Here is a 13,423-nt window from a genome sequence, read left to right as displayed (position 1 = left end):
GATCAAAGCTTACTTTTAGCCAAGATTAAACTTTGAATGAGAGAATTCTTTACTAGCCTGTATCCAGAAAAATGCTTTTACTTGAAAAATTCTCAGTAAGAACAACTGTGCACTACAAGTCACACAACTGCTACTCACACAACTCACCTTGCTCCTCTGCAGCCAAAAGGATCACAAGATCAGTGTAAAGAAAGACAAATACTGCTAAGGTGACAAGAGAAGGAAAAAAAAAAAAAGAAAGCTTTCTGCCAAGTGAAGTCTTTCTACCATCACTGATGATGTTACTCTTCAGCAATACTCAATTATCTCCAAGGCTGGTGTACCCTCACATACCTACCTAACCAAAATAAGAAGACTGGTGACTTTGAAACACATAACAGCATTACAGCAAACTGTTTATACAGACCTGCAAAAGATCTGTTTGCTCTGAATGCAAAAGATGACTGTCAAATGAAACTCAACAGAGCATAAAGTACAGTTAAATCAGGCTTAAGAGTCACTTTCAGATTTTGCTGCCTGAAAATGGCATCTGTAACTCAATCATGGAGTTTCCAGCTACTGTTTAGAGGTCAAAAGCCTGGGAATGCCTTTAGGACACACAAAGACACTTCACTTTTGGCTTCAGACAGTCATGAAGAGTCTCATGCTCAGAGCAATATCTTCGGGAGTTCGAACTGGTGTGAGGGTTTATAATGGAGATGCCTCTTGCAGCGTTAACTTTGTGCTGCTTTCGGTTATGCAACTTCTGCTGCTGTATTAAAGCAGCAAACAAATATCTGGCATACACACACGTTCAAAGGGTTACAGTCTCCCCTAAAAAAAATTTTTGTTTTAATAATAGAATTAAACTGGGTAGTTAGAAGAATTTATCTGGAAAAGTCACAGCCGGCACTGCACAGCAGAGTCCCGAAAGTTCAAAGCCCTCAAAGTTCAGTCATCGACTGGCTTCCAAACCATCGCACATCACAAAAAAAGCAGATTTGTGTGATGAGAGAGCGATGGGCAAGCACGCCTAGGGAACCTTGTGCTGGCAAGCAGCGCTGCACACTGACAGCAGTGCCCGAGCCCCTCAGCAGCAGCAAGAGGGCAGAACCCCAGAGCTGTCAGGGCTGGGGCACCTCCGGAGAGCACCGGGCCCGACGCCCTGCCCAGGCACGGCCACCCGGAGCAGGGGACACAGCAACGCGGCCAGGCGGGGTTGGGATGGCTCCAGGGACGGAGCCTCCACAAGCAGCGGGCAGCGCAGGCTGCTCACGGCAAGGGAAACCCCTCAGGCACTGACCTCCGGGACCGCGGGAGGGCAGCGGGACAGACAGACAGACAGACACGGGAGCCGCCCGCCCGCCCGCCCGCAGCGCCGTGGGATGGACGGCGACAGGGGACCGTGTCCGCGGCCAAAGTCCTCCCTCCCCATCCTCCTCCCGCACGCAGCCGCCGCCTCAGGCCAAGCCCTCCGCGGTCACCCGGGGGAGCGAGGGGGCCGAGACGGGCAGCAAGGGCGGAGGACAGGCCGGGGGAGGGCAGGGGACAGCCGGGGACGGGTGACCGTCGCTCCACCGGCGGCTCCTCCCTTCCCTTTCCCTCCCCTTCGGCAGGTGCCAGAGCCGCGCCACCCCCGTCCCAGCGGGTCACTCACAGCTTCAGGCTGGCGTAGGCCGCCGCTGCCGTGGTTCCCACCGGTGCCGCCGTCGCCATCCGTCCCCTCGGGCTGTCCCCGGCCGCGGGCTCCGCTCCGACCCGGCCGCTCCCTCCCTGCCCGACTGACGCGTCCCTGGGCCGGAGCGACGGGGCCCCGCTCGGGACAAACCTCCGCGGGCGCGCTGGCGAGCCCAGGCCGGGGCGCCGCCTATGGCAGGGGAGGGCGGGGCCGGGCGGGCTCGTCAGCCCCGCCATTGGCTGAGGCGGCGAGAGAGAATTGTGCTGAAGTGCGCGGGGGCAGCGACCGCTTGCGAGCAGGGCCAGTGGCGCAATGGATAACGCGTCTGACTACGGATCAGAAGATTCTAGGTTCGACTCCTGGCTGGCTCGGCTGCTCCTTTTTCATTCCTTGTCGCAATTATATTTTTTTTCTTTTCTGTTTTCAGCGAAGGATGCTGCCTACAGTCCCCCCACTTCTTATATGCTCACCGCTGCCACATCTTTGCCCTCAATGTGGCAGTCTCCAAACCTCCCAGGGCTGGGTGATGTTACAGGGCTTCCTGCCCTTGGCGGTGCCCCAGCTCAGGGACAGCTGCTGTCCACCACCCTTCCTGATCCTGCAGGTTATGGGGTTTGGCAAGGAGCAAACCTGGGGCACCTCCTGGCCCACAAATCCAGCTCTCTGGGTGTCATGCCCCAGGTTTGGGCAGCTTCTTGCCCCATGGATGGGGAACTATAATTAGTTATTCCTATGTATTTGTTTCATTTAGCTGACACCTCCAAGCTGCTGTGTGCTGCTTGTCCAACATCCAGTCTTCGGGTCTGAGGCATCTGGTAGCTGATAGCAGGGGCACCATGGGAACACCATCCAAATCCCTCAAGGAACCCACCCCCATCAATGCTGCAAAGGAGACTCCCATGCTGGGGTCAGAGCCTGCTCCCAGGTGCAGGAAATCCCTCCCCACACCCTCAGCCTGGGCCTCCCTAGAATGATGCCAGAGCAGGACAGCCTCCAATGGAGCTGCAGCAAATACCAGCCGCCTGCAAAGGACTGGAAATTCCCAGGAACCCCACTGAGGTGGTTCTCCCCACCCTCAGCCACTGAGGTGGGGGGACAGGCATAAGGAAGAGGTTGGGAAACCATCAATTCACAGCATAACTCCCCCCACCATGGACTCTGGGCAATGACAGTCATTTTAAGTTTAGGAAAGACTTGACTCTGAGTGTTGCTTAAGATACTGTCTTTAATCACTGAAATCACAACAGGCCAGTGGCTACCGGTCTCCATTCTTTATAAATACTTAACAGCACAGAGGAAAAGAGGGCTGTGTTCACAGGAGGCTAAGGTTAGTTACACCAGCACAAATCCTAAAATACTCTCTCCTGGAGCTGAGCTTTGAAGGAAACATAAAATAACTAGTACCATTCAGTATCGTTAGGCAGGCTCTGGATTTGCTTTCTGGATGCAGAAAGGCAGAGCCTGGGGGTGTGCTGGGTCCCTGCCTGGCCCTGCTCCGCAGACCTGCTGCGTGGGGAGGAGGGCTGGGCTGGCCACTGCAGCCCTGTCATCCCTCCACCAGGGCCACAGGGCATTCCTGCCTCTACAGGACTCTCTGCCATGGATTTGCACGTGAGGACAGTTTCTTCTCATCTCCTGTTGTGTATGAGTGGGTTACAGATGCACTGCCACAACAACTTCTGGCTGCCCTGGAAGAAAGCTTTGAAGAAAGGATTTTTATTGCTCAGGAAAGCTTTGCTTCTCTTATGAAAAAGGGTGGGTGAGCAGTTCCAAGCTCTGTCTGGGCTCGTGGCAGGAAGATGTCTGCCCAGTCAGCTTCAGTGAGGACAGCCAGAGCCACTGCAGCCAGCGAGCAGCAGGACTCAGAAATGGAAAAGAAAAATGAACAAATGCTGTGCCACGATGAGAGATGCAAAGCCCGTCCCAGTTTCTCCCAGTGGCACTCACAGGATGGGGGAAAGGGAAGTGCATCTGGTCATGGCCCTTCCCTGCCTGCAGGTACTGACTCCAGGGGTATTGCCCAGTGATGAGGCAGGCCTGGGTCAACGTGGCATTACATTCATGCACACAAAGTTCCTCAAAAGGCACCTACAAACACTTGGCATGGGCACAGCGGTGTGAAAGGCAGGTGTGCCATGGGCACAGCAGTGTGAAAGGCAGGTGTGCCATGGGCACAGCAGTGTGAAAGGCAGGTGTGCCATGGGCACAGCGGTGTGAAAGGCAGGTGTGCCATGGGCAGCACCTGCCACACATCATGTGCATGGACACAGCTGCACAGAGCACCCCAAAAGTGAGAACATAGCAAGTTGTCAAGGCCCACACAGTATTTTTTTTTTTTTAAGATAATCCTTTCTTTGGAATGGCCAGCCAGACCCATGGCAGCTCTTGGAAGCCTAGTTTCCCCCTTTCAAGGCTGCCACATCACACCTGACTGCTGATGAAACTCCATCATCATTTACAGACTAAGCAGCTATTCACTTCATAGTAAAAAGATCTAAAACAAAAAAATAAAAGAGCATTTAAATCTTGAAAGACTGGGAAAACGTTTTAAAAGCCCCCAAATGAAATTCAGAAGCTGAAGAGCCACAGATCTTTTCAAATGCTCTTTACCAGAGTGTTAGAAACTGCTGTTCCCTGTGTTTTAACATCAGGGCAGCTTCCCAAAATGCTTTGATCACAGGTGCTTCTTACACTTTAAATTACACAAAAATGTCTGCTGCTTCTGTAGCTGGGGCTTTCCCCCGGCTCTTATGCAAAAATCCCTATTTAAATGAGTTTCTGTGTTTTAAGCAATAGAAATTTAACATCATGAATGAACATGATCTGAATTAAAAAATCTTTTAAGCTCTGATTCCTGAAAGCAGGCTTCAGGGAATTCACTTGAATAACTATTTGCATGAGAGTTACTCATTAACAGCACAATGGGACTTCCGAGGGTCCCTTACTTTAAAGCCAGTCAGAAGAACTTGCTGGGGGAGGAACCAAGACTAACATTTCATAGCATGTTTTCATAGCTTCTTAATAAATTAAAAGGCAACAAGATTCACGTGAACAGCAAAATCCAACGTGTACCAGCCAGAAGACAGGTGGAATTTAACATGTTTTTTGAAATTCTTGTGAAGAGGACATAAAGTGTCACACCTCCAGCTGCAGAGCTATTTCTCCCTTTGGGGGAGCTGCCTGAAGGCAGGCAGGGAGGGCTGAAGCTCCACAGATGCCTGGTGGAGGGTCGGGAGGAGGAGAAGGTTCCCCTCTGGGCAGGATGTCCTGCCTCCCCCTGTGCCAGACCCACTGCCAGGCAGCTGCAGAGCTGGGGAAAATCAACAGGGACTCACGCACTCACAACCGGGGAGAAATAATACTGAGCTTAAAGGAATTCAAACTCCCAGAGAGAGAAGCAGTGCAAGTTAGCACACACAGGGGTGCAGGGCAGTGCAGCAGATGCTTTAGCTTCAAAACCACAAGATCACAGGCTCCTTTTTTCAAGAGCTTCACACTGTCACTTCCAGCTCTTTTTGTAAATACAGGAAAGGAGAGTGTTAGCATTTAATAATTTATAGGGGACCTTAAAACTGGAAGTAGGGCAGCCTTCATTTCCCCAGTGCTGAGGGACAGAGGATGGCTGACAGGAGTAAGAAGACATTGTGTGGGAGCAGAGGCCAAACTCTGGTGATGCAAAGAGGGCTCGTGCAGGACATCTTGCCACAAACTGCTGCCCTTGAGGCTTTCCATGAAAGAAAATTATCCTTCTCCCCATTCCCTTCTCTCCTGCTTATGTTGAGGTTTTGGGGAAGGCTGCAAGGCTGAGACAGAAGTTTAAACTGCAGTTTAAAATTAAAATACCAGTCCCACTAGTGTTTTCAGATCTTTACAAAATGAAGGCCAAAAAACGTGCACAAGGGCTTGATCTAAAAAATCAAGAGGTAGCAAAAGCATGAACTAAATAGCAGCTGGTCTTTCAGAGGCAAGAGATGACCAAGGCTGGTATTTCCAGCTCACTTCAAAAAAACACGTTGGTATCTCGTTGCCTTCACTGCAAAAAGCAGCCCAGGGCACAGAACCACCTGCCCAGGACTATTTGAATTATTTACTAGGGATTGTGAGCTGGTGTTATTTTCCACCTCAGTCCCTTCAGACAGTCCTGAGATCACAGTCACACCTGGAACACCCCACCCCCTCCCTGCTCCAGCCTAGCTGTGCTGCAGGACACAAGCTGATGGGATGCACTGGGGTGAGAGCACTATGGGATCTGCCCTGGCTGTTGTTGCCCTCAATCCATCCTGCTTGGATGCAGCACTGCTTACAGCTCCCATCCCTTTCCTAACCAGCATCTGGAGGCTAAATTTAAGGCTCTAGGAGGGCTCACATATTTGGGGTCAATTTTACCTCCTCTAAAATCATAGGTAAACTCTCAGAAGATATATTTCACAGTGCTGAAGTGCCCTCCCTTGAGCTTTCAGTCACTCACTGAAGGGATTCATGTCCCAAGCTGCACCAAAGCTCTGGATGGCTCCCAGGCAGGACCAGCCCCCAGCCCCAAGCTGCCATCCCCATCCTGAAGGGCAGTGCAAACAGGCAGAGGCACTTGCAGCTGGATGGGGCAGAGGGCTGGATGGTCAGCTGGCACCATGAAACTCCAGGCCAGGCCCACCAAGCTCTGAGGCTGGGGCAGTTTCACATTTCAGCCACGGGGAGATGATTTACAGGCAGAGAGACTTGCTGCTACCTGACACCTGTGCTGCTCCAGATGGGCACACGTTGCTGTCTGACTACATCAAGTGAAGTTCAAGCTACATCCCTGCTATTGGAAAAGAGGTTTGGTTGAACTCTAATGGGTTTTCAGCATGGGAACATTTTGGGAGTCCCACTGCCATGGCTCAGCTAATTTATTGTCATTTCCACACCGAAAAGATCTTCAAGAATGTCATCCCATCCTTTGCCAGTCAGAACCAAATTTACATCTTCAGCATAGATACATGAGGATTTAACTAATTTTCCACACAAAGAAAGAGTAGTTAAGATCCCCAACTGCATCTGAGGCTTTAAATTAAGAACTTTTTGTTAAACAAAAGTACCAGTACATGAGGGGCTGCACAGCTTTGGTAGGGACAGAACATGCACTGCAGGCACACCTATCAGAAATGTAACACATCAGGGGAACAGATTGCTTTGAATATAAAGCAGGGAGCGGGGGAGTGGGAGGGTCAAGAAAAGAAACAATTTGCCTTCCTGCTTTCTCAGCAGAAGGGAAAGTAAGGGCCAAACTCTCTAACCCCTTGCTCAGATAAGCTGTTATTATTCATAGGAGCAAATCTGTTTATGCCAACATACACATCTGAGTTCAGGTTGTGGAGCTGGGCTCTAAATCCCTGCGTGACAAAGCCTTCATAACAATCCCAAGTTCACTTCCCAAACTCTGAATAAGCACCACTATGAAATGGCTTTGTGCTGGGTAAACACCATGAAAAGGAATAGCCAGACTGAGGGCTGAGCTGTGAGGCCAAACTGGAAAACCCAGGCAACTGTCTGTGTATGGAGAGCTTTTTTCCAAAGAGAGCTCTGCAAGCAAGAATGAGGGTGGATTTCTCCCATGTCCACACTTTCAGCATCCCGACCTTTCCTTTCCAAATATGATCCACTATTTAGACTCTGACACAGCAGACTGGCCCCTGTGTGTCATGCTGACACACAAGCCTGGGCCCCAAGTCACTGCAGTAGCTTAGCCTAGCTTGTTCCAGTTTTTGGTTCTGTTTGAAATGGGATGTTGGCCTCCAGTTGCCAGACAGCATTGCCTGGTTGGTGCTTGGAGAGTTGGTACTCTTACAGCCAGACTTGATACTGGGGTTCAGGGAATTAACTGAAAGGTCTGAGTGTGCCATTTTGCATAGACTCCTTTCTTTTGTTTTCCTAAAGAATTAATAAAAACGGAGAGTCTCTAAAAAGCTGGTACTAATAGGTTCAGAGAACCTGGTGAAATGTGCTTTCAGGAAACAGTAGACTGATGGGATGTCCCCAGCAGGCAGGCAGGCAGGCAAGCCAGCCTCTGGCTTTTTAATTGTGCATGGCACGATGTGAGTTCATAGGCACGAGAGCAAATTGTGCTTTCACTGAAGAATCTTCCAAAACGTGCCCAGAGGAATCTCCAGGCAGCAGAAAAAGACATGTAAAAGTAAACTGATCAGTTTAGGTAACATGCCACATTCTTGGTCAAGTAGACATGGTTTGATGCAGCTGAAACCCACAAGCATACAAACTTGGTGAATCCACCAAAAATCTCTCATATCCTTTGACAGGAACATTGCTGACTGGCAAAAAACATGCTCAGAAAATCAGCTGAAGGTGGGGAGAGGGGGATCCTGTAACAACTCTTCTGTCACCGCTTCCCAAAGCTGGCCACAGTGACTAGTAGTGGTGCTGGTAGGCAGCTGCTGGGGTTGTGCCATTCTCTATGTGCTTCAGGTGACAGGAGTGACAAAGCAAATGTTCATCCAGTGGGTAGCAGCGATGTCCGTCTTCGTCGTTCAGCTCCATCCCACAGTCCTGCAAAGAGAGGCTGTGCAAATTATCAGAGCTTGTGCCCATCTCCCAGTGTCAGCTGGGGTCTGGCTTCTAGGACAGTCATTTTGTGACAAGGACAGACAACACCCAGCCAATAGCTCCTTCCCAATAGGTCCAGCATGTACCAGAAGAAGAAAAACATCTGACACAGGCATTTTGATGGGCAGCCTTGTACAAATTTGTTCAAAGCAGTTTTATTGAATAAGCTTTATCTTGTGGTAAAGTGCAACCCTCTGTATTTTAAATATGCTTGTGTCTCCTTACACTGTCAGGTAAGATTCACCTCTTCACATTACAGTTGTACTGATGTGAAATCAGATTGTGGAGTCAGGGCCTCTCTTTTTACTGCATTATAAGCACAGTGAGAAAAAACAACTACATATTTTAATTCTCAATGCAGAAGTAAGGCAGCTTTCTGAGAAGACCTGCACAGACTAAATGGTTTTTAAGAGCTGGCATCTCCTGGAATTTTTTCTTGTGCAGCCACATCCTTTCTCCAGCCTCAAGGACACATTCATTTCCCATGAGAGTGAAGGTAATTTACACCCCGCAGGATCAGTCACCACCGTAGCATTTTTCAACAATCTGACTTGGAAATCAGATACACTGATGTGATCTGGAGCTGGATGCTTCTGGAAGGCAGCAATAGACCTTACTAAGTCACCCTGTTTCCTGCATTAACAAATAAACTGCCAAGTTTGAAAAGCAGTAATTAACTGGTTGCCCATAACTTTACAGATGGCAAATGAAATTAGAACTGAAACCCATTGCTGCAAAAACTTTTGTCCTCAATCTGGAAACTTCTCAGTCACTGACAGAAAGGGTCTCACACTGAAGATTTGAATTGCTCAGCTGCTGTAAGGCAGGAGATTTATTTCCATCTTAAAAACAACAGCAGTTATGACTATTAAGTGCCCAGTCCCTGAGAAAGCTGCTGACCTACCTCGCAGTGATAACATTCCACATGGTAATCCTTGTCCATGGACACAACCCGAATGGTCTCATCAGACCCCTGTGAGCATTGGAGCAAAGCAGAAATTACAAAGGATTACAGCAGGATCAGACACATGCACTCTGTAGATTGCTTCCTGCAACAAAATGAATGTTGAGGAAATGCATTTGGGCAGCTGGATGGAGACCACAAATAAATCCTGCCACTTGCAGTTATTTTTACAGTAAAGCTTCATCACAGACTGACTGCAGATATGCTCTAAAATGTGATACCAGAAGTGTAAAAATGTTCTCTGTTTAACAGTAACAGCTATCAGAAATCACAAATGAATCACTTAGTAATTTCAACAGATCACATTTTTCACCATTGTAAATTAGTTTTGCCTAAGATTCATCTCCAAGCATTAAAATGTGTTAGTCCCACAGTGGTCACACAGAGGACATTCATGAGTACCACCAGCATCTATTGACATAAAGGAAAATTCCCCTGAACATAAAACTAGCAGCAGCATGACCCTGCAGGAGATGAAAACAGCAGCCTGGCAGAGGAGCAATAGGCTTCACCAGTGAACAAAAGAAGGGTCACATCTCAAGAACAGTGCATGAGCTTAGACCAGAGGGTTGCACTCCAGAGGAAGCAACCATCTCTCCCCATCAACAAGCACATTTGTTTTGACACATGGTCAAGTGTGAAAGAGAGCAAGGCCTGACACTCCTCCCCCAAAGGGATATGGAATTAAAGGCTCTCACCTCAGAGGGCAGAATGGGAAGTCCACACGCTGCACACTTTGGAGCTAAAACTCTGGAAGAGCAATGAAAAATTGAAGGCAAGTTATGGAGCAACATAAAAAGAGAGGTCTGTATGTTCTCAGTGATAACATGAAAAGTTGCAGCTGTAAATTACTTATCCACAGGAAAGCTTTGCATCCTGAGATCATCAATTCATTTTAGCATTTATTTTAAGTAATGCTTGGCACACGTTGCTCAATCAGGCAAAAAGAGACCTTATATCTTACACTTAGTGCCAGAAAAAATACAAATTTTCCCTATAAAATTCTTGGCTGCTCCTGAGAGATTTGGAAGAGAAAATGAGGAGGAACTGAGCAGGACTGTCCCCAGAAAAGTACGTTAAAAGAAGTGGGGAGAAAAATTTCTGCCTCTGGGCAGAAAAATTCTGAGAAAATGCCACATGACTATACAGCTTCTTAAGGCCTTATAACACAATAATTAATTAAATTAAATTGCAAGGAAATATTAATTATTTCCAGATAATGATGGCATGCAATGGCGCTAATCTTGGCAACAGGATTGTAACAACTCTAGTCTTGGTGCAACACAGAAGAGTTCCAAGGGCTGTCTGAGCAACACTTAATACTCTCCCTGCTCAGAAAATGGAGAGAGGACCAAAGCAACCCGGAAGGACACACAAAATGTGTGCAGCTCTAATACCATAACTACCAGCCAAGAGCACAGCCATTTTATTTTACTGTCTAAATAAGAAGTGATTTTTAAAGTGGATTTATCAGTTGTTCAATTTAGAACCGGCAAAAAGTTTTGCTTTGCAGATTCAGTGGCAGTTCTTTAAAAGTCTAATTCAGCCCTTCAACAACTCAAAAAGTAAATCACATTGATTTCCACAGGCATTCACAGGCTTACCTTAAAGCAGACTAATTTTGTACATCACTGAACACTTCAGGAGCATTATTTCTCACTCTCTCTGCTTTGCAGAAGGGGCAGAGAACCTCTGAAACCCAGAGGCTATTTGGCTTCATCAGAGTTACGCAAGAGTCAACAGCTGGATAAGAGGAGAGAGGAGGAATTTCTAGGATCTAGCCCCACCCTCAAAACTTCTAACTCTGTCTCTGTTTTCTTCTAACTAGCTGAAAAGCTAAATTAGAGGCTTGCTGCTTGGAACACCACTGCTGTTTATTTTGCCCTTACTTGTGGTAATCCCTGACACAGTAGATTTTGTTTTCAGAGTCTACAGTGAACGGCACACCGTCCAGACACTCGTTGCAGATGACGCATCGGAAGCAGCCCGGATGATACGATTTCCCTAGAGCCTGCAGGATCTGCAACAGAGCAAGAGAAAGGAAAAATGCACATCAAGAGCCAATTAAGGTGAAAATAGTAAACACACAGCTTTACACCAGATAATGCTGCATACTCATCAGCAGGGCTGTGTCTTTTTTCCCCTGTTTCATCTGAAAAATCAGTTGACAAGGATGGAAAGGGCAGCTGAAATCAATACACAGCACCTGACTCTAGAGATATTAATTATTAGCATGGGTACTAAAACAATTTAGAGACTCAGTCAAGGTGTTTAGCATGACAAAGGATAGAAGTGACAGAATTTAAAGAAAATAATTTCTGAAGTCAACAAGTAGAGAATACTTAGCAAGATCACAAGGCACAATGTACCAGATGAACAAAGGAAATACACTTTTATATTCCCCATGAGAAGTTGAAACTGGTATTATTGCTAGGTTTTCATAATTCCTTACATACTGAAGGGCTTTGTACTTGCTTGCCTGGCTTTCTAATTAGCACAGACTATGGAAACACAGCTCAGACTGTGTTGAACTCAACAGCTGCAATTCACTACCTGGAATACCATGGTCCGTCAGTAGAAGGATCAGACTTCTGAGTAGGAAACAGCTTCCAATTGTAATGCTTTCCAGTGTAAGCAGGCAAACAAAGATAATTAATGATAAGCATTAGAAAATGTTGGGAGGCATGCTGTGAACCAGAAATTCCTAATTTCTTTGCCTCAGCTGTAGTCTTACACCACCAGCTATACCAGTCTCCCTCTGAACTTCCTATAACTGAATGCTGATCCCCTGAGTGTTCCCCACCCCATGCACATCTGGAATGGATGGTACCTGCTGCAGGCTAATCCTGCTTCACAGATCTAAACTGAGGTCTGGATCACACACCCTGGGTCAAACCTGCTCCCCAGAGTATCAGCACCCACAAAAAACAATGAGAAAGTGACTTAATGCAGAATACACATGGGAAGCCACAGCTTGACTGCAGGACAGAGAGGCTGAGAGAGCTGCTCTGATGCCTCACAGCAAGGGAGCACTGCAGAGCCACGACACTGCTGAGCAGGAAGCATCAACAGGATTACAAATACACTGTCCAGAGAAGTCCAAAAAAGGGATGAAAGACCTGGAGGCTCTGCTTTTCAACACCCACTGAAAACAGGCAGAGCAGTGTCTCTGCATGATGTACACTAGGGTGCCAGATTCACTTCCTTGAAAAAATCAACAAAAGGCTCAGTGGATTTTCCTTCTGATACCAGTCTCACACTAGGCAAACTACCAGAAGATAACAGACAGCACTGGATATGAATATATTTTTCTTTTCATGCATTCTAGTAAAAAGCTGTGGGAGTTTTTTCTCCTAAAGCAATTATCACTTACCATGTCCATTATCAAATGACCACAAATGAAACACCTGTCAGCTGACTGCTGGAAACCAGAATACTGCAAGGACAGAAAAGAGTTCACTTAAAATTTCACAAGGCCACTCAAGCATAAGCAACAGTGTACTGTGGAGTGCTATTTGCATATTTGTTATTGGTTCTTTTTCTGTGCTCCTTAGACAGAAAAACTAAATTTTCCAATCTTTTTTTGTTATATAAAGGTGTGGATGTGTTTCTGAGCGCCCAGGCTCAAAAGGAGTACAAGTTCCTGTAACTTCCAAGTCCAATTTAAAGTATAAAAATAAATACCATAAATGCACATGCAAATGAGGCAGTTACTAATAAGACTTATTTACATGCTTATTTGACCACATGAATCCACAAGACAAGAACCTGCTTGTGTTTATCCCATACTTATGTTGTAGTATCTGTATATATAGGCCTGGAAAGCCAAATTTTTCTTTGGTTATATGGTTATAATTCTGTTGAAGATTCTCTAAGGTCAGTGGTATTGTTCCAGCTCCCTGGTAGGATAGCAATCAAGTCTGGCCTACTGCAATTTTTTTGCTGTTTTTCCTGAGATCTATTAATAAGACACTGTCTGTCATGTCCATGCACCTTGGACACAGCACATAATCTGTCTGAATGAAGGAAATGCACACTTGGAAAGTGAAATATTTTAGGTGAATTTAATTCTTTTATTTTCACCCTATGTAGAATATACTGAGGAGAACAAAGATGACCTTACCTCTCTCTAGGTAAGGATTCACCAATAAGTAAGCAAATACAACTTTTTCAAGTCTCAAGGAAGGCTTCATCTACCAGGACTC

The 13,423-nt window shown here is 46.8% G+C and overlaps 2 protein-coding genes and 1 non-coding gene across 3 annotated transcripts in view; 1 reads left to right on the top strand and 2 right to left on the bottom strand.

Moving 5' to 3' along the window:
• The window catches only part of SACM1L (SAC1 like phosphatidylinositide phosphatase), a 29,223-nt gene extending 27,472 nt beyond the window's left edge, over positions 1-1,751 (bottom strand). Inside the window, exon 1 of the mRNA XM_063156628.1 lies at positions 1,637-1,751. Coding sequence (XP_063012698.1) covers positions 1,637-1,695 — 59 coding nt within the window. The 5' untranslated portion in view covers positions 1,696-1,751. The remainder of the gene's footprint in view (positions 1-1,636) is intronic.
• Positions 1,752-1,955: 204 nt separating this feature from the next.
• Positions 1,956-2,028, top strand: TRNAR-ACG (transfer RNA arginine (anticodon ACG)). Its single transcript has one exon. It is a non-coding gene; the product is annotated as a tRNA-Arg (tRNA).
• Positions 2,029-2,862: 834 nt separating this feature from the next.
• Positions 2,863-13,423, bottom strand: part of LIMD1 (LIM domain containing 1) — a 32,638-nt gene continuing 22,077 nt past the window's right edge. The window contains exons 4-8 of the mRNA XM_063156614.1: positions 12,592-12,654; positions 11,108-11,238; positions 9,917-9,968; positions 9,159-9,227; positions 2,863-8,197 (exon numbers count right to left, since the gene is read on the bottom strand). Coding sequence (XP_063012684.1) covers positions 8,060-8,197; positions 9,159-9,227; positions 9,917-9,968; positions 11,108-11,238; positions 12,592-12,654 — 453 coding nt within the window. The 3' untranslated portion in view covers positions 2,863-8,059. The remainder of the gene's footprint in view (positions 8,198-9,158; positions 9,228-9,916; positions 9,969-11,107; positions 11,239-12,591; positions 12,655-13,423) is intronic.

This window comes from Melospiza melodia, chromosome 1 (assembly GCF_035770615.1).
Source record: "Melospiza melodia melodia isolate bMelMel2 chromosome 1, bMelMel2.pri, whole genome shotgun sequence".
In the NCBI taxonomy this organism is placed as follows: Eukaryota; Metazoa; Chordata; class Aves; order Passeriformes; family Passerellidae; genus Melospiza; species Melospiza melodia.
This window is presented reverse-complemented; position numbering and strand designations above follow the sequence as displayed.